Consider the following 25,071-nt stretch of genomic DNA (forward strand, 5'->3'; position numbering starts at 1 on the left):
CAAGCTTCAAGGCTCAGGCAATGAATTGAAATTGACAGCAAAAATATAAGAAAGAAATAACTGAAAACTGTTCAGAAGCTTCAGGGAATCCATAACTGAAGCGAGAACCACCAAAGCGTAGAGCTCTCAGTTTGGCGACGAGGACAACCTGCCTTTCCTCCAGGCCTTGGCCGCGCCTCCTCAACTTGGATGTGGATCCGCACAGAAGTGAACATCGGAGCAAATAAAACATGTAGGCAATAAGATTGATATGCTCCTCAATGGATCCTGCAGCGACCACCGTGGCCACCTCGCTAGCATCGTCGGTGGTGGCCGATGTAGCTGCATTGGTTGTGGCCACCGCCAGATCCATGGACCATGGCGACGGAAGGTCGGGAAGGAGACGAACGACGACAGTGGAGGTCCCCCTCCATTGATCTAGCGACGTGGACGTAGCCAGCCGGGAGGAGATCGATGAAGGTCGAGAGACGGCGACGTGCAGGTCAAGGCTGGCCGGTGGCGATGAAGAGGAAGGCGTTGGTGGAGGCCATGGTTGGATCCAGCGACCCCAGCCTCCTGAAAGGTTGGGGCGATGGGGGCTCAGGCAATCTCATGAGCGAGAGGGGCTGGGAGCTACCTTATCCACCAGCCCTGATTGTCGTCGCCAGTGGGGAAGGAGCAGGGTGTAGCGGAGAGGATGGGGCTGTGGTGGAGCCGATCAACCAAAGGGGAAGAGCAGAGGGCAGGCGATCGCGAGGTTTGGGAAAGAGAGATCGTCTGTGGGCCGGGGATGCACCGATCGAGGGATCGTTCTTAAATTCTGTTATTTTTTCCTTAGAATTCGTCATTTTATTTCCTAAAGCAAATTGCATTGATGAGAAAAATCAGTTGATTTAGGTAAGTTAGGATAGGAAAGTTAGATTTGTGATCTTTTGTACCTTAGGAAAGTCTTGGTTTATAAGAAAAGAATGAAGAGGAAAATAAACCAGTAGAAAAGAGAGGAGGGAGGGGACGAAAAAAAACCAGACGAAAGTCGTGGGACTATTCAACCAACTCGTCCATTAGGAGTAGAGATGTGCCGTAGTGTTATCTCATTATTGCAGTTTGTGTTCCCAGGCCACGTAGTAACTGCAACCATAATGTCGTACAAATTCTGACAGAAAAATTCAAGTAGGTTCACATGGTGTGTTTACTACTCCCTCCATTCCTAAATATTTGTCTTTTTAGATATTTCAAATAGACTACCATATACAGATGTATATAGACATATTTTAGAGTGCAGATTCACTCATTTTGCTCCGTATGTAGTCACTTGTTGAGATCTCTAGAAAGACAAATATTTAGGAACGGAGGGAGTATGTCACAAGGTTAAGTTAAGATTCAGTTGACACACTTAACAAATAAAAAGATAATTGTGCTGCGAGCATTAAGCTGGCTGCTATTCACTTTATAACCTTTTCTGTTTAGCATTCGAAAGCGTACGTGGAATTTGAAAATTTGTTATTGACAACATTCTATGTTTGTAATCTTCCAGGTTACCGTAGATGTATGTATTGACAACAAATAAAAGAGAGAAATTGTGCTGTGAACATTAATTTGGTTGCTATTTACTTTTGCAACTTCTCCTGTTTAGCTTTTGAAAGTATATACGTGGAATTTGAATTTTTGTAATTGATAACAGTCCATGTCTTTAATCTTCCAGGCTACCGTAGCGCAAGCCCAGGCAGCAACCCGGCCCAGCTCACCCGTCTTCATCAGCAGGGGTTGTCCGGCCGCCACCGCGCGTCGCCGGTCGTGTCACCGCTGCCACTTCCGCTGCTTATGAGAGCCCTCACTGCCGCTACAATCTCCTCCCCTATACGCGCCCTCCTCCACCACCCCTCCTTCCGCTCACCCCTCCGCCTCCCTCTCACCATGAACCCCTCCTCCTCCTCTGGCTACCGCTCCAATGCTGCCGCCTTTGCCTCCACGCACCAGCCGCGTGGCGGCCGTGGCGGTGGCAGGCGACCGGGTGGACGTGGCGGTGGCGGTGGCGACGGCGGAAACCGCATCGACGCCCTCGGCCGCCTCTTGTAATACACTGGCACAAAGCCCCAGGTCCCCTCTCTGCAGTCGCGTTGATGCTAGCCGGGTACTCACTAGTGCTTCTGTGCTTCTCTTCTCAGGACGAGGGTCTTGCGGCACATGGCGCCGGAGCTGAGGCTGAACATGAGGAGCGACGGGTATGTGCGGGTCCGCGACCTGCTCCGCCTCAACCTGGAGACCTTCGCCAAGGTTCCGCTCAACTCCCACACGGTGGATGAAATCAGGGAGGTAATATTGCTCATGCTTCATCTTCCTGCTTAACACTAGATGATTTTTCTAAGCACCCTGGTGTACTTGTGTCTGCTACATGTCGTTTTCATCTTGTTAGCTATCACCTCGAGCTTAAATTGGGAAATATCTCTAAGTTGTAAAATTAATCAGGTTACTATGGAACTTGTTGTGAGTTGTAAGCCGCTTTAGTAAAACTCTGCAATTTTGCATGTAGGCGGTCAGGCGAGACAACAAGCAGAGGTTTGGTCTGTTGGAGGAGGATGGCGAGCTGCTGATTCGAGCTAACCAGGGGCACACTGTGACAGTATGTTCTCTGCCTGAACCCCCGTGCACTAATGTATTCTTTCTTCTACAAGTATGGTGTGTTTATCATGTTCATGATCATCTGCCTTGTAACCATTGTTATTCTGTAATTTCTGAGAAAATTAGACATATAAAAGGAGCCCTAATAGTCGCATGCACCCTCTTTGGAATTTTCACATCAGACTATTTTTTGAATCAATTCCATATGGGGTATTGTGTGCTTTAGCTCGAGATGTGAATGTTTTTACAGTATTATAATCTCGGTAGTAGTTTTCCTATTATTAACTAGTCATAAGAATTATATCGTCGGTCCTTGTTGGCCCATACTGGGGATGAAGTTGCAATTCATCGTGCTTATAATGGCTTGGACCTATCCTGGTCTGGCTTCTTCGATGAGCTATACAGGCATACAGCTGTAGTGTATATTCTTCTGTAGCACTACGGTTGAGCTTCCATGTTAGTAATTAAGATTTAAGACGCTCCTGTCCTCTCTGATGCCCAAGCTATTGCAGGATTGTACTAATGTAGTGGATATGTTTTGAAAGAAGTCATACCTGATCTTAAGTCAGAGAATACAATCAACTTATCTTTTAGTGGTTTCTCTTCATTGTTACATGTTCCATCACAGTTCTTGAGGTCATATGCCAAATACCCTAATTTAATCAGAAGACACATAATTCCAATGTATCTTCATTCCTATTTTTGCTTATTTCTGGGAGCAGAGTTCCTGTTCTGTTTCCGTGTTGAGGTGGTTTGTGGCATGTGATCTGCTACCCTATTCTAGCATCAAGTGAATTTATTTGCAAGTAACTAGCTTAGTGGAATTAGCGAATCATGTTTGCCATTATAATAATCAAGTAAACCTCTTGCAGACTGTTACATCAGAGAGCTTGTTGAAACCAATTCTATCGGCTGATGAAGTCTCAGGTATTTGATTTTAACACTCGTGTTTGCATCCTCTCCTGAATGGCTGGCGTTTGTGCTAATTTTTTCTATCCACAGTCTGTGTCCATGGAACTTACAGGAAAAATGTTGATTCAATATTGAAATATGGGCTTAAACGTATGGCAAGGCTACATGTACATTTCTCAAGTGGTTTACCATCAGATGGGGGAGTTATTAGTGGTACGATTTTCCATTTCAAACATACTATTATTGAGTTTATTCTTATGGAATCAAATAGAAGGACTAAAGCTGTTCTTCCAAGTAAAATCATGCTGAAAATTATCCATATTTATCTTTACAATGTAAATCTGATGTGCTCCCAGTTATTGCGGTTCTCCATTATTTAGGTGCATCATCAACTCATACCCGATAATTATTTATTCCCACCTTGCGGTCTAATTTTTCTTCCACGTCTGCCTTGTCATGGACTAACAGTTTGTCTTCTTCAGGTATGCGGAGTGGCGCAAACATATTGATATATTTGAATGTCAGAAAGGCACTGCAAGGTATGCCTGCCGCATGTAAATACCAGCCAATCATTTGGGTTCTCTAGACTAGAGGCTAACATTTGATTTCTGAATTCGTTTCCCAGACGGGATGAAGCTATACATCTCAGACAACAAGGTGATACTGACAGAGGGCTTCGACGGAGTCGTCCCCGTCAAGTACTTCGAGAAGATTGAAACATGGCCAGGACGTGCACCGATACCGTTCCAGAGGTAGAAGAGACTTTACTGTAGCACTGGAGTTCCTGCACGGCCTCTCGCTGAGCGAAAACTTGGGATGAATGCACTGCACGACAAGATTCTCCTTGCCGAAAAGGAAATCAACCGTGCTGTAATATCTGAAAGGGCGCCGTTTCATCATGTAACCCTGGTATATGAGAGGGAGCATCATTCTGCTGCTGCTGCGGACCTTGTACTGGTTGTGCAAAACCTGTGCATGATGATGATGACCGGATGTTATGGAGTAGCAAATTTGGTTTATGGTGTGTGAATCTGCGAAGTCTTGTCCAAAAATACATAAAATTTGCATGTATTCTGCGGTGTTTTTTTAAAAGAAGTAAAATCGTAAAGTGATTTCTGCTGGCCTGCCCGCTGTGTGATCAATTGACCTGCGATTGCTTCAACTGTTTATTTTGTTCATCATCAGCCAGGGGGCAATCACTGATCTTGCCCCACGGGGATTGCCATTACTGTGTTGTCTGAGTTTTTACCATTGGATCTTCGATGGAGTTTTGATACTTGTCATCTGTTGTAGCAGCGTCTGTTAGGTTCAGTCTAAGTATCATCATATAAGCTCTAATAAAGCACGCCCCCTTTCAGTTGAGCTCGGTTTCTTTTAGTTAAGCCAACTGTTAATTGTGAGTTGCTCATTGTTCATGTTTCGGTTTCTTTCAGTTTTACTCAGTTTCATGCTTGCCGTTTGCTCGCAGCAGAACAACCTAACTTTTATTTCTCCGCAATCTGGCATGATCAAAATTGTTCTATGAATATTGACCGGGTGCATGTAAAATCCCTGACTGTGGCTATAATTGGATTTATTTCTTGGTCATGTTATTAGCATTAGATTTAGAGCAAACCTAGCGAGCTCCATCCCCAGCGCCGCCGCCGCCTCCTCCTCTGCGCCCCAAACCCTAGCTCGCTTGCAGCGCCGCGGCCTCCTCCCTACCATCCTCCACCGGCAGCCATGGCGACGGAGCTGGCCTACGCGCCGCCCATGAAGTCGGGCAAGCTCGGGTTCGAGGGCACCCAGGAGGTGCAGCACCGCATCCGCATCACCCTCTCTTCCAAGTCCGTCAAGAACCTCGAGAAGGGTGGGTGCCCGCCGATCCCTTTCCTTCCTTGTTCCCCGTTCGCTCCCGCTTTGTGCGTCTCCGATCTGACGCGTGTTGCTTCGCAGTGTGCTCGGATCTGGTGAAGGGCGCCAAGGAGAAGCAGCTCAAGGTCAAGGGCCCCATCCGGATGCCCACCAAGGTGCTCAACATCACCACCAGGAAGTCCCCCTGTGGAGAAGGTACCCACCCCCTCTCCCCTGCTTGATCCCATTTTTATTTTGCCTACATGCCGTGCATCGTATCAGGTCCTGGTAGTCCATGTGAGTAAGGATGTGTCTTATGGTTTGAATTGCCGTTACGTTGATGGTGGTGTGCTGAGCAGAGGATGTGAAACATTTAGACCGCTGAGGCCTCTCCGGCCTTTGATGATCTAAAAATCGAGCTTTTTAAAACTGATGCCTAGCATGCCATCAATCAACGTACTGCTTTGTTCTTGTGTATCTGAGATGCAGCTCTATTACAGTGGTAATAATGTAGAGTAGTTGCATATGAACCGTTTGTCAGCTGAGCACATGATGTTACAAGGAGATGCTACTGAGATGTCACATCGTTGAGGTATCTTAAACCGAGCTTTTTAAAACTGTTGCTTGCTTCATTCGCTGCTAAGTTAGATTACGAGTATCGTTCTTGGTTGTTGGTCATCCTACATATTTTGGTCATCTGTTTCTCAATTGAAATCTATGGCACACTGAATCTAGCAGTGGTCCTATCCACGGCAGTTGCTCATGTGCGATGTTGATTTTCTGTTTATGTTTTATGATGGGCTGGTCAGATGATGCTAAAACAACATATTCCTGAGATTTTCTTCGAGGAATACAAAATCGAGCTTTTTAAGACTGATGGCTAGCCTGTCTTATGATTATTTTCTTCTTTGCACCTGTTCCTTCTAGTAGGAGTGTAGTCCTCTGCACGTTTTTTTTAACCTGTACCACATGATTGTCGCTTATGGTACAATTAGTTTTAACAATTAAACATCTTATCTTACCAAGAATGAAGCATTTGCAGTTAGTAGATGGGCTGAGCAAATGATGATGCATATGATTAGTCTGATCCATTTGATGTTTCGAAATCGAGCTTTTTAAACCTGATGCTCAGCTCATCACAAATCAGTTGTCTCTTTATCTTTCTGTGCATTTTTCTTAAAATAAAATTTTGAGAAGAACTCATTCTAACTACTTGTTCTTGGTCTGCTAAAACAGGTACCAACACCTGGGATCGGTTTGAGATGCGGGTGCACAAGAGGGTGATCGACCTCGTCAGCTCCCCAGACGTCGTCAAGCAGATCACCTCGATCACCATTGAGCCCGGCGTTGAGGTCGAAGTGACCATCAGCGACCAGTAGTTATGCTACCCCTTGATATGTGTCTTTAAATCCTTTTACAAGGGTGGAGAGACACCAGCGTACCAAGATATTTTTGAAACTTTCTGTAGTATGAGAACTGGGTTTTGTATGACTAGGTTCTTTGCTTCGTGATTCTAAGTGCCTACTGTCCTAAATTATCTGTCAATTTTCGTTGTTGCCCTGTTGTGTGTGCCGGGTTGAATGTTTATACATGGATCGCTATTTATCTATGAGATTTGGTAGCGTTTCCTTGATATCTTCAGTGATTTGTGTTCGACAGTGTGGAAGAGGAATAGCTGCGAGTAAAATGGTCCCAAAAACCTAATCATGATCGAACATATGGCAATTTTCTGCATTCAAGCATGCCACAATTCTTACAAAATTGCCATGGCAACTTTAGGTGGTTTGGCATGGCAAGTTTGGCTTTCGCTAGGACAAACGCTCCCGTTCCAGATGTGGTCTGAGTAGGAATAGGCGCTTCTTCAAACTAGAATTACCGCATTTCTATCAGCTGGTGCACAAGATTAGAGAGGAAATTCAGTTGTGGAATTTGGCCGGAGCTGGAATTCCTTTTGACCCTGGCTGAGTGTACTTTTGTACCTCCTTTTGTTTTGTATTCCTCTTCTTCTTTTGCACCTCCTTTTGTTTTGCCGGTGCTTGCCCTCCTGGGCACTTATTTTTGGTCCTGGTTCTTCTCTGATCAATGAATTTGGTAGCAATTTCTGAATCAGATGTATTACATTGAAATATACAAAACAGCAGCAAAATTTGGTACTCCCTCCGTTCGGAATTACTTGTCGCAGAAATGGATGTATCTAGATGTATTTTAGTTCTAGATACATCCATATTCGAGACAAGTAATTCCGAACGGAGGGAGTAGTACTTAGAGAATCCCTGCATGTTAGCAAAATTTTCTGATTATACATCTTTGGATAACAAACCAGTTTATCTGAGCAGCCAATCAATAGCACAGGTTGGATAACAAAACAAAACAAAGCAATCATATATACATACTGCTTGCTGAAAAAGCAAGAAATAATTAGTGCACAATGTCCTCACCCACTCCACTAGCACTGACTAGGTAATGTACCACGCCAGATCCTCACTTGCCTAACCATCCAATCAACCTCTAACAAACAAATGGTGAACAACACAAACGCACACATACATACAAAACACCAGCAGGTCAATAACACACCAATCAAACCAAAGTGTGCATGAGAAAAACAGCTCCCAGACAGCCGCCTGCGACGTGCATCGAAAACGTAAGCCCACGGACGGTCGTTGTAGTTAGGGTGTCGCCGGATCCTTCCACTCCTAGTTTTCATCATATTTTAGGGCGTCTCTCAGGGCGACCCCACCCCGGCCTTGCCCTTCTTCTACCATCTCCTCCGTGGGCCGCACGGCGTCTCTCAGGGCGATCCCACCCTCACCTTGTCCTTCTTCTACCGTCTCCTCTGTGGGCTGCACGCTGAAGGAGTTTGCTGCAATGCCCGCCTCGGCTAGCTGGAGGGTGTTGTACGCGTAAGGCCACAATCCTGCAATGGAAATCAGTACTTGCTAAGTATTTTATCACTGAGAAACCACGGAGGACTCAAAACTCGATTGGTAAAAGGAGGAGGCACCATCTGCGTCGAAAGGATATGGGAAAAATTGCAGGTAACAGAACGAGGACACTGTGAGACCTGCAAAGGGCAACAGGAGAATAATTTTTTTTATTAATCAACTATGGGCGTCTAGAAGGTCATCTGTATAACTAATTTACGCAACAACGACAAATGGCAGACAAACCTATGATAGCTCCTGCAAACACATCTTGCCAGTGATGCCAGTAGTCATCCACCCGAGAAACGGCAACGAGCGCAGCAGTAAGTAGAGGCAGAACAATGATGCACAGCTTTGCGATATGGCCTTTACGATCGAAAACTGCGATTTTCCCAGTTAAGTACCACGTGAGGAAGCCCAGGCCAGCGAAAGACCCTGGAATAGATTGATTATTAGCACAAGGTGAAAGAAAACAGGTTATTATACTGACGGTCTAGTTAGGTGATCTAGCCACAACCTATTTGATGCAATTGTAACAACACTACAACATATATAGATTGTACATGTGGGCAATAAAAAGACTGAGACCCCCAGTTTTGATACTGAATTGGCCTGAAAACTTATTGCTTTTACCTAGAAAAAAATGCTTTTGATAGGACTTGCATTTCACCACACAGGGCATGTTTTGGACGCAACCTTGAGACAAGGCTAAGGCTAGGCCAATTTTGTGGGGTCCCTAATCAAACACATGACCTATGTGCATTGTCCATTATAAGATATACCTCCACAAAATGGTACACATGACAAACCCAATGTTTTTATGCTCTGGAGTAGTTCCAGAACTAGTTACCGCACAACTACTACACCAAGCAGCAACCAAAGCATCTAAACTGAAATGGGGCACTTCCTGGTTCGCTGCCACATCGCACCAATGTAGCCAATGCGCCAGGCTGTCTTATGCCCAATTGTGGCCTAGCCACCCATCAGAGTTCCCCTGGTTCAATGACTGCCACCAAGGCCTTGTACAATGCAAGGTGATTAGAGACGTGCTTAGGAAAATAAACCAAGTTTTTCTTAAGCACCAGTGCTTATTTCTACAGGAGGGATGCCTAATTAAGCATCTAGCCTCTACAAATAAGCAGCAGTGCTTAAGGAAAAACTGGTTTATTTTTCTACTAGGCACCTAGCATTGTACTCCCTCCGTAAAGAAATATAAGAGTGTTTAGATCACTACTTAGTAAACAACAGGTAGAGGCTAACACAAGCCAGCTAACACAAGCAGCCCAACCAACCGCAAACAACAGGTAGCCATCACTTATTCCCAGGTCCCAGCACGGTTTGTGTCAACGAGGATTATCATAAAGATGTAAAAAACGACTTCAAGTATGTAACTGGGTTTTAAAGAATTCCATAGGCATAGCTGACCAAATGCCTGACACCAGTATTACCAATGGAAACATTAGGTATATTAAATGACTTACATGATGAGTGTCCACTTGGGAAGCTCTTGTGACCTTCCTTGATGACACTCTTCTCCCCATGTCACAGAACGCCAGTAGTGACATTATCATAAAGCTGAAAAAGAGTCCTTCGATGAGTTTTGGTTAATATGGACTCCATAGATGATAAGAACTGAACAATGGGCAGGTAAACAAAGATGAACTTGTGACTGGAAAAAGTGAAGTTCTTGGCTAGTAATCTTACATCCTTTCCATCTGGGAAACAGCGCCAGAAGAAATCAGGACGCGGTCGGCCAACTCCATCCTTAATTGCATCAGTAATCACTGCAGTTATAAGCACCGAATAAAGAATACCTACAAAAATATGTGTTTCGAATTATTTCTTGTACATACAATATCAACATATTCATATGCCTAAGAATATGTTAGATACCCAGTATGCCATGGTGCAAATCATAGAAATTCTTCTTCTTGAAGTAAATTCCACCAAAGATGGCACAGGGTAAGACAATTCCAATGACCTGCAAATCATGTGAGTTACAAAAATGGGACTATCTTTTCGAATGGCACAAAAATGATGTAAACAATGGAAAGTCCAAAATTAGCAGCACAAGAACACACCGGAACAGCCCAAAAGGGCACAGTATTGCCCTGTAAGGGATATCTCAAGTCAGTCATCATGTCCTTCCCAACGAAACGGTGAAAAGGCTCAATTATATTCAACAATCCATCTATGACAGCAAGGAGGACAAGTATTATCCAGTCATACATGTGGAGTCTTGCAATTTTGGCCCCATGGGACTTTATAGTGTAACAGCTTAACTGGATATCCGCCATTATGTCCTATAAATAACAAAGGGAGCAAGACAAAGAATTGTTGAGTAAAGTTGCAATAGTTACAAGATAGACTGGATGTAATACAGCTATGATTAATTAAACTAGTCGTCAACCCGTGCGTTCGCACGGGCTAATATATTGATAACGTTAACTATGTACAAACTTAAACAAACAATACCATTAACATATTGATGCGATTATCAATAAAATTATGTTTACAGTAAATTATGCACCATTTTGCCATAGCAAGATGCAGGTTTGTTGAAAAATGTACAACTAACACTTTTAGAAAATAAGTTGTTAGTCGAGAGCTTGTACAAACAGGGAAATTGAAGTTCAGAAATATTTACCTATAACCGAACAACACGAAGTGCAAATAGTAGTGCAAGTACATTCTTATACTTGTTATGCTGCAATGTTTAACTATCAGTACCATAACTAATAAAAACCATATGCCGAGGTAGAACATGTATGCTTAGATACGACTATTATTTTGAGGAGCATAAATGAAAGCTTAATAAATAAAGCATTTTTATCTGCTAGTCCTTCAATTACTCTTATGTTCTTCAAATTCAACCGAATAATTTTACATATTATATGTGAAATGTGAACATGATATAAATTGTTGAAAAAAAGAAGGAAGAAGAAGGTATTGCAAAAAAGGCAACCTTTTGAATAGCTCCAGACCTACAAATTTCAAATTCAGATGTAATACAAAGATGTAATTTAGAAACCTCAAACCGAACTAAACTGCATATTTATACTATTCGTTTTAGACTGTTTGTCTTCTGCTTTTCTTCTAATACGTAAAGCTTTTGCGCTGTCGCAAAAAAAAGTCATGAGCAAAACTATCTGGTAAACAACAAATAAAAGATAAGTGTAAGCCTACAAAAATAGACCAAGAAGACATAATACTTCTAGTTCTAAGAATACATTAGACAGCTGAACACCTAGTAGCACAAATCACGGTCATGTTGAAAGCTTGCCATTCTTCTAAACCATATCATGACCCTTGACAACTTACAATTCTAATCACCCTAAGAGACTAAAAAAATGGAAAACACAAAAAATACTTTCAATAGTATCATACAGCTGAACACTTGTAGTCGTATAAATCACACTCTTGCTGATGACCTTGCAAAGCTTGCCATTTTTCTCACACACGTAATGTACCCCTAGCTATGTCCAATACTCCTCATCTGTATCTGAATCGAATTATTTTCTGGGAAAAACAGTTGAAACTAAAATGCCGCGTGAAATGACAAATTAAGAAGAATCATAAGAGAGCGTAAGGTATTAAGTATACATCACAAATAGTATATAGAGTGCTTCAATAGAAATAAAGATTGTATGTTATATAATTTAGAAGATCACAGAACCACATACAATATTATCTAGATTAGCCATGCTGGACTCTCTTCTATTTGTAGATGAGAATAATGCTCCATGTCTGGTGTTGCAACAAAAATATCATTGGATCTAAAGGAAGGAGAAGACCAAAAAATACATAAAAAGATAATGTTTGAGAATCACAACTACTGGCACATATAGTGGTGAGAAATTAAATTATCTGCATTGTCAATTATTACCTCTGGAACAACAGAGCCATGACCAAGGAACCCTTGCGAACAATAGAACCAAGAGCAAGCCTGAAAAATCAAAAATATATTAGTAATACTTCTATGCTTCTAGTAATATAAATCCTACTACCCCACTTTGTTGCAGACACCGTAGGCTCGATAGCATGCCATACTGTTATGTTTAGAACTCCCATCCTTCACTAATTCCAACAGTTAGAAAACAGTTTTGCTAAATGCAAACTTGGCAAAAGGGGAGATCAGAGAAACTGAATTCATCTAATGACAAAAATAAAAAATCTAGGAGATGACACTAAAAGTTAATTACATTAATTGGCAGTAGTAATGTTGCACTCAGTCTAGTTTTCAGGGCAAAACATGAACGGACACACGACTATTAGGGTGTTACTACTATCAATTTTTTCTGTAAAAAATTCAAACAAACAGAAAGGATTACACTTGTCCCGCTCTGCTTCAATTAGCTGTTGAGTGCTACGTGACACTACCATCACAGACCACACAGATCCCTTCTTGTTGTATGCATCATCTCCTCCTTCCTGCAGTGCTGGACGCTACACCGATGGTAGATGGGTGAGAGTTTCCATTACATATACAACTAATTTGTCCCTTCCCCGACATGATTGATACTGCACGTTATCCCATCTCTCACAGTTAAGCTCAAATTATCTAGAGAAAAGATTTAATGGAGAATCGATTTTAGATCATGGTGCACCTTTCTCTTTCAAGTAACTGTCGACGCGGGTCGTAGGAGGCTGTCAAAGCGCTGAAGCTCGTACTTGCGTCGGCGGCGGCCACCTTCTCTCTAACACGCTGGTACACATGCTGCTGCGTCGCTTACTTTAATCCCGCAAGTCTGCAACACCATGGAGCTCCCGAGAGTTAGGGATCTGCAGAGCACACACGTGTCCTTCATGATTGATATCAATCTATGTGAAAACTGAGCCGAAGTAGACATTTACAGAGAGGGGGCGGATTCCTACCTAGGAAACGGGAGAACGGGGGCAAACATGGACTGCTGGAGGGATGCAAGTACGATTAGATTGGAAAGACCTAGGAGATCGGATGGTAGAATATAATTTTAACTTTCTGAGAAGACAAACCATGGAGCTTAATTTGTGTGGGCCTACAAAATTAGCTTTTTTTTTCTTCTCACTATAGATTAGATATTTTTGGTATTAAACGTGGAGCCTCTTGTGGGCCCAAAAAATCTGTTTTTTCCAAACAAATCAGTTTTGGTCCTATTTTTTTTCTCTGGATTAAAGATATAAACGATGGAGCTTTGTGTGGGCCTACAAAATTAGCTTTTTTTCCTTCTCACTCTAGATTAGATATTTTTGGGATTAAACGCGGAGCCTCTTGCGGGCCCAAAAAATCTGTTTTTTCCAAAAAGAATCAGTTTTGGTCCTATTTTTTTCTCTAGATTAAAGATTAGATCTACACCGTAATAATTCGGTCCCACTTGATTAACGGTTCATAATTACTGATTAACATGAGAATTTTTAGGGAGTCACAAATTAGTATAGGTATAGATAGATAGATAGATATAGATAGATAGATAGATAGATAGATAGATAGATAGATAGATAGATAGATGAAAGGTAAAAAAAGAAGCCAAAAAAGGATTAAAAACGAAAACAGGAGCACAATACTTGCATTTCTGATGAAGACAATGTTATTCTGTTTGACTGGCTTCTGTAATAATTCTGTGTTCCTATATTTCCTCAGTTTACTTGTACACACGATGCTCCTAGAATTCCAAATAACTTGCAACCTTGATTGGAAAATGATCATATGTACAGGCTATAGTTTCCAATCATCAAGGAGTGCGCGAAGCGTGGGCATACAAGGTTGCCATGACCCATGCCAAGATGGGACAGGTAAGTTGTTCAGCAGTTCCCTTTCTCCCGCTCAGGTGCCCTTCTGTATCGACGAAAATTCTCTCTCAATACCGGCGAACAAACTTGACTAGATGTACCAAAAATCGCCTCCGATTACCCCATCCTAATTTTGTGTCCAACGGTGCGCAAACACGTACGTAGCTACTTGCTACTCCATGGGCAAACAAGCAACTTTGGGTCCCCAAAGAGTTGTCAAAATCGGAAGGAAGGAAGGAAGGTGCTCCTCCAAGCCTAGGCATGTTCACACATTCTTGTTGAATACTCCCTCCGTCTGGAAAAATTTATCCCTCAAATTGATGTATCTAGCACCAAGTTAGTGCAAACTTTTTCGGAGGGAGGGAGCATAAATTAACATATTTGTGTCGTTGTAAAACCATGGACATTCTTTGCTGGCAATTCGGCAATATTTACTGTAGATGACAAGTCAACAGCATGGAGATTCTCTGCAAAGCACTGGTACTAAGAGGAAGATTAGGATTTAGGGGCGGGCCAAATAACCTGGAATTCAGGGGAGGAAATCAAGCTGCTGCCGTGAAGCTCATGGGCGCGTCAGCCCCGTCTCGTCTCGTCTCCGAAGCTCCTGCTCCTGCTCCTGCACCGGGAAAGCACGCCTAAAGAAATGCGCCAAGGACCCGCCCCCGCTACTGCCACGCCGCCGGCAAGAAGCAGCAGCCCCGCCACCGCGCGCTGCCGGCCAAGCTCGGGCTTGCTCTGCCTGCCCCGCTAGCGGCGCCCTGTGTGCAGAGAGAAGAACGGAGGGAGGGAGAAGAGAAAGCGAGGGACTCACTCATGTAGTCCGGCCGCCGGCGGAGCCCCAGATGCGCGCCGCCGCGCGGGTCGTCGGGAGACGAGAATCGATGGGGGGCTCGGGGTGGGGGAAAGTATCCGGGCCGTCTACCAAAGCATCCCCTGCTTATTTGCTTTCTTTAAGTTGATTGTTTTTTTTGTTCTTTTTTGAGATAGCTACCCGCTCATTCCCAGCGGTTTTAAAATTTCCCAAGTGGACTACCTCCGTCACGATTTAGAAGGCGCGTTTGAAAATTCTCTGGGACCTAGGTGGTTATCTATTGGTTGTGAGATGCGCTAAAAAATAGCATTCACACTATGCATGCATATAGAAATAGTATATCGGAGTACTAATTAGCTATTAGAAATAAATACAATGTGCCCTAAACCTTGTCTATTGTGGAAACGCACGCAAATTTAACTGTGCCTTCTAATCTGTGACGGAGGGAGTACTAGACTTCACCAATACTCCACGGATGACAAATTGTTTATAAAACAAATTTATCCATCTACCATCGAGTCGGATGTGGATTTTTGGAACCTTGGTCTAGGCACACCCGCTTAGAAAAAAAACAATTTAAAAATAGTAAAAAAATATCTAGGCAAAATACTCGGATGTGCCGAGAGCGAGAAGGTCGGGCTTCCTTGAGAAGATGATCATCCTCTTTCGAATTATATGGATAACAGAGTCAGTTCTCACTTTTATTACCTTCATGAATGAAGAGACACACTTTCCCTTGAAACTGTAACTGCTCGTATCATAACAAAATAATTGGATTTGCTTCCCCACTTCCTCGAGGGGATTCATACATTGAATGAGGATTCCTACTATGGTACAACTGATCGATTCATTCAAATAAGTGAAACCAGTAGGGTGAGTTCTTCTCGTGATTGTAATAAACCCGCTTGTGGCTCTCGCCACTTTGTGGGTTGGTGCCGTCCACCTAAGCCATCCCATGTGGTTTCGCTACATACCAGGGTTTGTAGCTTGTTTGATGATCGATGATTTAGCTGTGGAAGCATGCGCCCGATGAGAGCATGTGACATGCTGAATATATGATTTTACTACACATAGAGGTGAAGATAGAAAATCAAAGCTGACTCGCAAAAATACTTCTCAGAAGCAAACAATAGTCATGTAATGCGGTGGGTCAGTGTAGCACCTTCATGTCACCATACCCAACCAATAAATACCAGTCTCCCCCATGCCTCTCAACTCCAATTCCAATTTCTTATCTCTCATGTCTCCCAGTTCCAATTCCAATTTCTTATAGCAATGAGGGGTTATCCATATATCTAGAGAGTGGAGAGCAACTATTTTGAATTGTGTAGGCTTGAAATGCACCGGGAACAATTTTACGGAAACAAGGCTCTGTTTGTTACAATAGTTTATGTCGCCAACCTCATTTGATGGAGGACTTGGTGATAGGCACCGATGGGGAGAGACCTTAGCAGGCCAGCAACAATAACAGACATGTACAATCCTTGCGACAAGGTGCATTGACACTCTGACCCGACATTTAGGCATCTCTCCACCTGAGGTCACACCTCTTCTCATTAGAGTATTTTTTTTGATTGGGTAGAATATAGATTGCCATGTGATGCTCTTGTTTTTTCTAAACACGAATTGGGCCACTTGCTTATGCTAATTGTCTGCCTAATTGTGTCTACTAAAAAGTAACACTAATTAAGTGCCCACAGCGTGCTTAACACATAACGCAACAAGAATGAGCATCGATCTTCTATGTTGGTGGTGGGCTCTCCCTCCATATGATCTCGTGTTGAGATCCATACTTGAATCGTTTCATTTAGGTTGAGCATTATATTTAAAGCTTTTAATTGAGAGCTGTTGTGTCCCTTACCTAGCTTGCATGACACCGAAGCAAGCAATGCTTTCTCCTAGCAAGAATTACATGCCATTGGAATTAAATTTCAAGCAGTGAAGTTTTTCCTCTCGACTAGTTTTATTGAAGCTCAAGTCAAACCTCTGTTGGATAAACATCTATTCTAGCATCGACTTCTTATGTTCTTAACAAACAAGCAATGTATTGGATGATCATCCCCATTGTAAAACAGAACATGACACCCCTTTACATAGGGGCTCAGGAAGGCGTTATACTGGATGTGTACAATGAGCTAATAAGACTTCATTCATATTTATCTATATGATCCGTCGTAGTTTGTTTTTTCATAGCAAACAGATGGCATGATTCCCAAGGAAAGAGTTGTCGGCATCTCGATTCAAGAAGCTAGGGAAGAATCTAGACGTAGATGTGCTGAGAGTGAGAAGGCCAGTCTTCATCGAGACAATCTTCCTATTCTGAATTATATGAATAACAAAAATAAATCCTCACATGTATTAACTTCATGAGTGAAGATATAAACTTTCCATAGATATTATCACCACTATCAACATAAAATAACTGGATTTGTTTCCCTAGTTCCTTCGGGGGATTCATACATCAGATGAGGATTCCTATAAGGGTACAACAGATCAATCCTTTGAAATCAATGGAACCATTAGGGTGAGTTTGTTGGGTTCTACGGTAGGGTGCGTCGACTACAAATTAAAATTTTCCTACGCGCAGAACAACCAAGAACGTGCTACGGGAGATGGATCACAGTTCGTTACCACTAGACGCGCAGTGCCGTGCAGCGGAAAAAGAGTTGGGCGGTGCGTTCACGTGGATCGTCTCCTCCTCGTCCGATCTCCCTCGTACAGCCGGTAGTCGGTTCCCATGTACAGATTCGCCGGAGTGGCGCAAGTGTACCGCCTCTAACGATATCCGCGCGTGCAGGAGGGACGTCGTGCGGCGGACTGCTAGGTCCGATCACACAACCGGCGGCGAGTGGAGGTGTCTATTCGCAACACATGCAAACCCTAGTGACAACGCCGAAGCGATCAATCGCGTGAGTGTGCGGCACCTCCACTTTATATAGGCGTCCGTCGCAGGCTCAACACTTGGGCCTTGCACGGACCCTAAAGCCCATAAGTCTACTCGGCCACAATCCGAATAAAGCTCGGATCACATCCGACCAGTGTCCTCAGATCCGACCTCGTAGACTCCTTCCCTTAAGCGCGCGACCCCTTAGGTTCAAGTCGGCTTGGTCGCAGTTCGGATCACCTCCGAACTGCACAGTCGGTAGCGGCCTCTAGCAAGGCATGCCGAACACCAAACAGACTATGTAGCTGGTTAGGAGAACCTGTACATCATACTTCCATTCCTTTTGCCACACGATATATGTTGTCGGGCTCAAGGCGAGTCTGTCATCCTTGTGCTAGCCCGACCTCTTTCTCGTTCCAGTGATGCATTGCCGACCACAAACCGGATTATATCATAATCCTTGTCCCTTGGCCATGCTTATCCTGGTCGGATCACACGACGGCCCCAGAGTATATTTCTCCTGATCGGAGGGGCAAATCCCATCTTGCTCGACCATGTCTCGCAGCATGGTTCTGGACAAACCCGAAACCTACCTTTATAACTACCCAGTTACGGAGTAGCGTTTGGTCGGCCCAAAGCAAGTCTGTCACCATCCCGAGTACATGCGTCAGCTCTGGTCTTAGGACACAGAACATATGTTGTACTCGAGACTCACAGATGACATATCGCTGCGTCTCATAGTTGGGTCTGTCTGACTCGGACCTTATCTCGACTCGGATCCGACTATGTCGAATCTGACCAGATCCTTCCAAGTCCATATTATCCGGTTAGCATCCAATGCTCCATGGCTAGTGAGACCAAGCCATCGACCGTGTCATATGCTAGTCTAGTTGGCAGAGCGTCCACACAGCCCTTTTGACTAGGGACCTCTTAGGACAGTCATCATACAATGCATAGTCCCACAAAAAAGTCACGTACTTGTCGATACACATCATTGATAATGTCCAAGGACTATATTTATTCATAAACACATAGGAAATATCATCATACATGATTGCCTCTAGGGCACATCTCCAACAGTCTCTCACTTGCACTAGAGTCAATCAAATAGACATCGAATGTCCATAGCTCTAACGTGCCCCTCATGCTTGGGTTGTGGAAGTGGCTTAGTCAACGGATCCGCAACATTTGCATCCGTGTGAATTTTGCATAACTCTACATCACCACTCTTTACGATCTTTCGTATCAGCTGATATTTCTGATCTATGTGTCTAACCTTGTGGTGATTCCTCGGCTCCTTGGCTTGTGCGATGGCACCAGAATTATCACAATAAAGGTCCAACGGTTTTACCGAGGCTGGGAAAATACCAAGATCATCCAGAAAGTTCTAGATCCAAACACCTTCCTTTGTAGTTTCACAAGCCGCAATGTATTCGGCTTCTGTAGTAGAATCAGCCACTGTATCTTGCTTGGAACTCATCCAGCTCACTGCTCCTCCGTTCATGACGTACACGAATCCGGACTATGATCGACAATCATCTCTGTCGGTTTGGAAACTAGCATCGGCGTAACCCCATACGACGAGCTCTTCCTCACCTCCATAAGCTAGGAACATCTCTTTAGTCCTTTTCAGGTACTTCAAAATAGTCTTTACCGCTGCCCAGTGACTCTCACCTGGGTTGGACTACTATCTACTTGTTAGGCTTATTGCAAAAGCAACATCAGGCCGCGTACATATCATGGCATACATGATGGATCCGATTGCCGAGGCATACATAATCCTACTCATCCTGCTTCGCTCATCAGATGTCGAAGGACTCCGAGTCTCGCTTAGCCTTATACCGTGTGAGAGTGGCAAGAACCCTTTGTTTGCCTCACTCATGTTGAACTGCTTCAACACTTTATCTATGTACGTGCTCTGGCTTAAGCCGAGCAGCCTCCTTGATCTATCTCTATAGATCTTAATGCCTAAAATGTACATTGCCTCACCAAGGTCCTTCATCGAAAACTTGCCATTCAATGACTCCTTGACCAAGTTCATCATCGAAATATCATTTCCGATCAGTAGTATGTCATCCACATACAAGATCAAAAACACTATCGAGCTCCCACTTAACTTCTTGTATAAACAAGAGTCTTCTTCGCTTTTGATGAAGCCGAAACCAGTGACGAACTCATCAAAACGAATGTTCCAGCTCCAAGATGCTTGCCTCAACCCATAAATGGATCTCTTGAGCTTGCATACCTTACTAGTGCTAGTCGGATCGACAAAACCCTCGGGCTGTATCATATACACGTCCTCGGTTAAATTTCCATGAAGGAAAGCCGTCTTGACATCCATCTGCCATATCTCGTAATCGAAATATGCAGCTATAGCTAGTATGATCCTCACCAACTTCAGCATCGCTACCGGCGAGTAAGTCTCGTCGTAGTCAATTCCTTGAACTTGTCCATAACCCTTAGCGACAAGCCGAGCTTTGTGGATCCGAACATTTTCATCCACATCAGTTTTCTTCTTAAAGACCCATTTGCAACCAATGGCTATTACGCCAGGCGGCGGATCAACCAAGTCCCAGACTTGATTCTCATCCATGGACTTTAACTCAAATCTCATGGCCTCCAGCCATGCCTCAGAATCTGGGCTCACCATCGCTTCCGCATACGTGGCTGGCTCATCACTTTCTAGCAACAATACATCACACACTCTGCGCAATCTTTCCGACCACCGTGGTTCCGGTGCCGCTTCCACTATGGGTTCCCTAACTGACTCCGGTATGATCTCATCACCAGTCGAGCCGTCCCCGAGTGGTCCTCGAATTTCTTTGAGTTGGACTGTCCTCCCACTAGCCTCCCAACTGAGAAACTCTTTCTCAAGGAAAACCCCATTCCAAGCAACAAACACTTTGTTCTCTTCCCGGTTGTAGAAGCTATATCCCAAGGTTTGCCTCGGATATCCCATGAATATGCATTTATACGACTTGGGTGTAAGCTTGTCTGACATAAGTTTCTTGACAAATGCTTCACAACCCCAAATCTTTAGAAAATACAAACTGGGACTCTTCCCGGTCCACATCTCATGTGGTGTCTTGTCTACGGATTTTGATGGTACCCTGTTAAGTGTGAAAGCTGCAGTTTCTAGAGCGTATCCCTAGAATGACAAGGGTAAATCCGACTTGCTCATCATAGATCGAACCATGTCCAACAAGGTACGATTACTCCGTTCCGATACACCATTTCTTTGTGGCGTACCCGGAGGTGTGAGCTGAGGTACTATACCTCTGCTTTTCAGATGATCATCAAACTCCTGGCTCATGTACTCACCTCCATGATCAGATCGTAGAAATTTTCTAGTCTTGCCGAGCTGATTCTCAACCTCGTTTTGAAACTCTTTGAACTTTTCAAAAGTCTCTGACTTGTGCCTCATCAAATAGATATATCCATATCTACTCAAGTCGTCGGTAAAAGTCACGAAGTACTGATAGCCACCTCTGGCAGTTGTGCTCATTGGTCCACACACATCACTGTGTATCAGCTCCAACAGCTCGGATGCCCTCTCACAACTCTTTGCGAAAGGAGACTTAGTCATCTTGCCGAGCAAGCATGATTCGCATGTCTCAAACGACCCAAAGTTGGTCGAAGTTAGGAGCCCACCATCATGGAGCTTCTTCATGCGTTTCAGATTCATGTGTCCAAGCCGGCAACGCCAGAAGTATGTCGGATTTATCTCATTAGGCTTATGCCTCTTGACATTCACGTTATAGACCGGTTCATGTTCTAGATTCAATATAAATAACACATCAACAATGGGTGCATAGCCGTGGAACATACCATTCAAATAAATTGAACAACCATTGTGTCCTTTAAATTGAATTCATAACCCTGACTCATCAAGCATGAGGCAGAAATAATGTTCTGACTAAGTGCAGGAATGTAATAACAATTATTCAATTCTAAAATAAATCCAGAAGGAAGCTGGAGCTGCAGCGTGCCGACCTCCAATGCAGCAACTCTTGCTTTGTTGCCGACCCTGATGTCAATCTCCCCTTGCGCCACACGCCTAGTTCTTAACAGCCCCTGCACTGAGTTGCAAATGTGAACAACCGATCCGGTATCAAATACCTAAGAGATGCTAGGTATGTCAGCAAGGTAAATGTCTATAACATATGCAACAAGTGTACCTTTGCCTGAAGCAGCATTCCCGACCTTCTTGCCATGCTCTGCAAGCCACTTGCTACAGTTCCTCTTCCGGTGACCAGTTTTCTTGCAATGATAGCAAATGGTCTTTGAGTCCGGTCCAGACTTCGGCACAGCGGCGGAGGTTACCATCTCCGTGCCCTTTGCCTTAGCCTTTTTCTTGGACCAACTCTTCATGAACTTAGCCGATTTCTGCACCTTCAACACTTGATGCATGCCTTTCTTAATATCCTGCTCTGCCACTTTGAGCAACCCATGCAATTCAGTGAGCTTCTTATCCATGCCATGCATATGATAGTTCGAGATGAAGGTCCCATAGCTGGGCGGAAGAGAACCTAGAACTGCATCAGTAGCCAGCTCATCCAAGAGTGGGAAGCCCAACCGATCCAAAGCTTGCACATATCCGATCATCTTGATCACATGCGGGCTCAGTGGATCACCTTCCTTCAGCTTACAATCCATCAAGGATCGCCAGACGTTGAACCTTTCGGTCCTAGCCTGCACCTGAAACATGCTCTTGAGACTCGATCATATCGAAAGCCCCAACGTCTTTGAAATGCTGCTGCAAATCGGGCTCCATACAAGCCAGCATGAGGCGGCTGATCTCGTTTGATTCATCAATGAGTTTCTGGTAGGCATTCTTGGTTGTGGTACTAGCATTATCGGCAGGTTCCTCTGGAAGCGGATCCTCTAGAACATGTTCCTTTTTATCATGCTTGAGAACAACCAGCTAGTAAAGTTTGATCCATTCAGTTTATCCTTTTCCAGAATTGTTTTCAATGCAAAGTTGGGTTGAGCAGGTGGTGCCATTGATTTAAAATGGAAAAATATGCAATCACTAAGAAATGTGTTTATGTAGAGTAATTCTAGCCTTAAACAGAAATACTCCCACTGAAGTCAGCATCCCTCCGCAAACTCTCAGTGATTCAGGATCCGACTAGCACATGTGACTAGTGAGCTTTAGCATCACTGCTAGACAACATGCCTATCCGATAAGCAACTCCTTACTAATCGTATCTCTATACGACTCCTATCGGTCGGGTAGGTATCTCATACTGTAGGAGAACATAGTAATTTCAAAAATTTTCCTATGCACACGCAAGATCATGGTGATGCATAGCAACGAGAGGGGAGAGTGTGATCTACGTACCCTTGTAGATCGACTGCGGAAGCGTTAGCACAACGCGGTTGATGTAGTCGTACGTCTACACGATCCGACCGATCCAAGCACCGTTACTCCGGCACCTCCGAGTTCTTGGCACACGTTCAGCTCGATGATGTTCCCCAGGCTCCGATCCAGCAAAGCTTCGGGGAGGAGTTCCGTCAGCACGACAGCGTGGTGACGATCTTGATGTTCTACCGTCACAGGGCTTCGCCTAAGCACCGCTACAATATGACTGAGGTGGAATATGGTGGAGGGGGGCACCGCACACGGCTAAGGAACGATCATGAAGATCAACTTGTGTGTCTATGGGGTGCCCCTGCCCCCGTATATAAAGGAGTGGAGGAGGGGAGGGCCGGCCCTCTCTATGGCGCGCCCTAGGGGAGTCCTACTCCCACCGGGAGTAGGATTCCCCCTTTCCTAGTCCAACTAGGAGTCCTTCCATGTAGTAGGAGTAGGAGTCAAGGCAAGGGAAAAGAGAAGAGAAGGAAGGAGGGGGCGCAGCTCTTCCCCCTAGTCCAATTCGGACTAGGCCTTGGGGGGGCGCCCAACCTCTCCTATCTCTTTCCCCTAAAGCCCAATAAGGCCCATATACTCCCCGGCGAATTCTCGTAACTCTCCGGTACTCCGAAAAATACTCGGATCACTCGAAACCTTTCCAATGTCCGAATATAGTCGTCCAATATATCGATTTTTACGTGTCGACCATTTCGAGACTCCTCGTCATGTCCCCGATCTCATCCGGGACTCCGAACTCCTTCGGTACATCAAAACTCATAAACTCATAATATAACTGTCATCGAAACCTTAAGCGTATGGACCCTACGGTTCGAGAACAATGTAGACATGACCGAGACACGTCTCCGGTCAATAACCAATAGCGGGACCTGGATGCCCATATTGGCTCCTACATATTCTACGAAGATCTTTATCGGTCAGACCGCATAACAACATACGTTGTTCCTTTGTCATCGGTATGTTACTTGCCCGAGATTCGATCGTCGGTATCCAATACCTAGTTCAATCTCATTACCGGCAAGTCTCTTTACTCGTTCCGTAATACATCATCTCGCAACTAACTCATTAGTTGCAATGCTTGCAAGGCTTATGTGATGTGCATCACCGAGAGGGCCCAGAGATACCTCTCCGACAATCGGAGTGACAAATCCTAATCTCGAAATACGCCAACCCAACATGTACCTTTGGAGACACCTGTAGAGCCCCTTTATAATCACCCATTTACGTTGTGACGTTTGGTAGCACACAAAGTGTTCCTCCGGCAAACGGGAGTTGCATAATCTCATAGTCATAGGAACATGTATAAGTCATGAAGAAAGCAATAGCAACATACTAAACGATCGGGTGCTAAGCTAATGGAATGGGTCATGTCAATCAGATCATTCAACTAATGATGTGATCCCGTTAATCAAATAACAACTCTTTGTCCATGGTTAGGAAACATAACCATCTTTGATTAACGAGCTAGTCAAGTAGAGGCATACTAGTGACACTCTGTTTGTCTATGTATTCACACATGTATTATGTTTCCGGTTAATACAATTCTAGCATGAATAATAAACATTTATCATGATATAAGGAAATAAATAATAACTTTATTATTGCCTCTAGGGCATATTTCCTTCAGTCTCCCACTTGCACTAGAGTCAATAATCTAGTTCACATCGCTATGTGATTAACACCAATAGTTCACGTCTTTATGTGATTGGTTCACATCTCTATGTGACTAACACCCAAAAGGGTTTACTAGATTCAATAATCTAGTTCACATCTCTATGTGATTAACACCCAAAGAGTGATCATGTTTTGCTTGTGAGAGAAATTTAGTCAACGGGTCTGCCAAATTCAGATCCATATGTATTTTGCAAAATTCTATGTCTACAATGCTCTGCACGGAGCTACTCTAGCTAATTGCTCCCACTTTCAATATGTATCCAGATTGAGACTTAGAATCATCTGGATCAGT

General features: G+C 44.0%; 2 protein-coding genes, 1 long non-coding RNA gene, 2 other non-coding genes and 2 pseudogenes across 5 annotated transcripts; 5 read left to right on the forward strand and 2 right to left on the reverse strand.

Annotated features, from left to right (window-relative positions):
- Positions 1-1,658: 1,658 nt before the first annotated feature.
- LOC125521453 (tRNA 2'-phosphotransferase 1-like) lies at positions 1,659-4,634 on the forward strand. Its single transcript, XM_048686503.1, has 7 exons — positions 1,659-2,051; positions 2,145-2,292; positions 2,510-2,599; positions 3,471-3,525; positions 3,601-3,723; positions 3,993-4,049; positions 4,136-4,634. The coding sequence occupies exons 1-7, from the start codon at positions 1,801-1,803 to the stop codon at positions 4,264-4,266; spliced, it is 855 nt and encodes a 284-aa protein (XP_048542460.1). The 5' UTR covers positions 1,659-1,800; the 3' UTR covers positions 4,267-4,634.
- Positions 4,635-5,150: 516 nt separating this feature from the next.
- Positions 5,151-6,896, forward strand: LOC125521454 (40S ribosomal protein S20-like). The gene is made up of 3 exons (XM_048686504.1): positions 5,151-5,359; positions 5,446-5,559; positions 6,580-6,896. Exons 1-3 carry the CDS (start codon positions 5,233-5,235, stop codon positions 6,720-6,722), a joined length of 384 nt encoding a protein of 127 aa, XP_048542461.1. The 5' UTR covers positions 5,151-5,232; the 3' UTR covers positions 6,723-6,896.
- Positions 5,697-5,782, forward strand: LOC125526084 (annotated as a pseudogene).
- LOC125526085 lies at positions 5,887-5,970 on the forward strand. The gene has a single exon (XR_007291550.1). It is a non-coding gene; the product is annotated as a small nucleolar RNA SNORD36 (small nucleolar RNA).
- Positions 6,147-6,226, forward strand: LOC125526082. Its single transcript, XR_007291548.1, has one exon. It is a non-coding gene; the product is annotated as a small nucleolar RNA SNORD36 (small nucleolar RNA).
- An 805-nt stretch (positions 6,897-7,701) lies between the features above and the next one.
- Positions 7,702-10,650, reverse strand: LOC125521452 (annotated as a pseudogene).
- A 1,466-nt stretch (positions 10,651-12,116) lies between these two features.
- LOC125521455 lies at positions 12,117-15,017 on the reverse strand. Its single transcript, XR_007289283.1, has 3 exons — positions 14,848-15,017; positions 14,559-14,652; positions 12,117-13,015 (listed from the first exon to the last, which is right to left on the reverse strand). It is a non-coding gene; the product is annotated as an uncharacterized LOC125521455 (long non-coding RNA).
- Between the last annotated feature and the right edge of the window lie 10,054 nt (positions 15,018-25,071).

Source organism: Triticum urartu, chromosome 7 (assembly GCF_003073215.2).
Source record: "Triticum urartu cultivar G1812 chromosome 7, Tu2.1, whole genome shotgun sequence".
NCBI classification, from domain to species: Eukaryota; Viridiplantae; Streptophyta; class Magnoliopsida; order Poales; family Poaceae; genus Triticum; species Triticum urartu.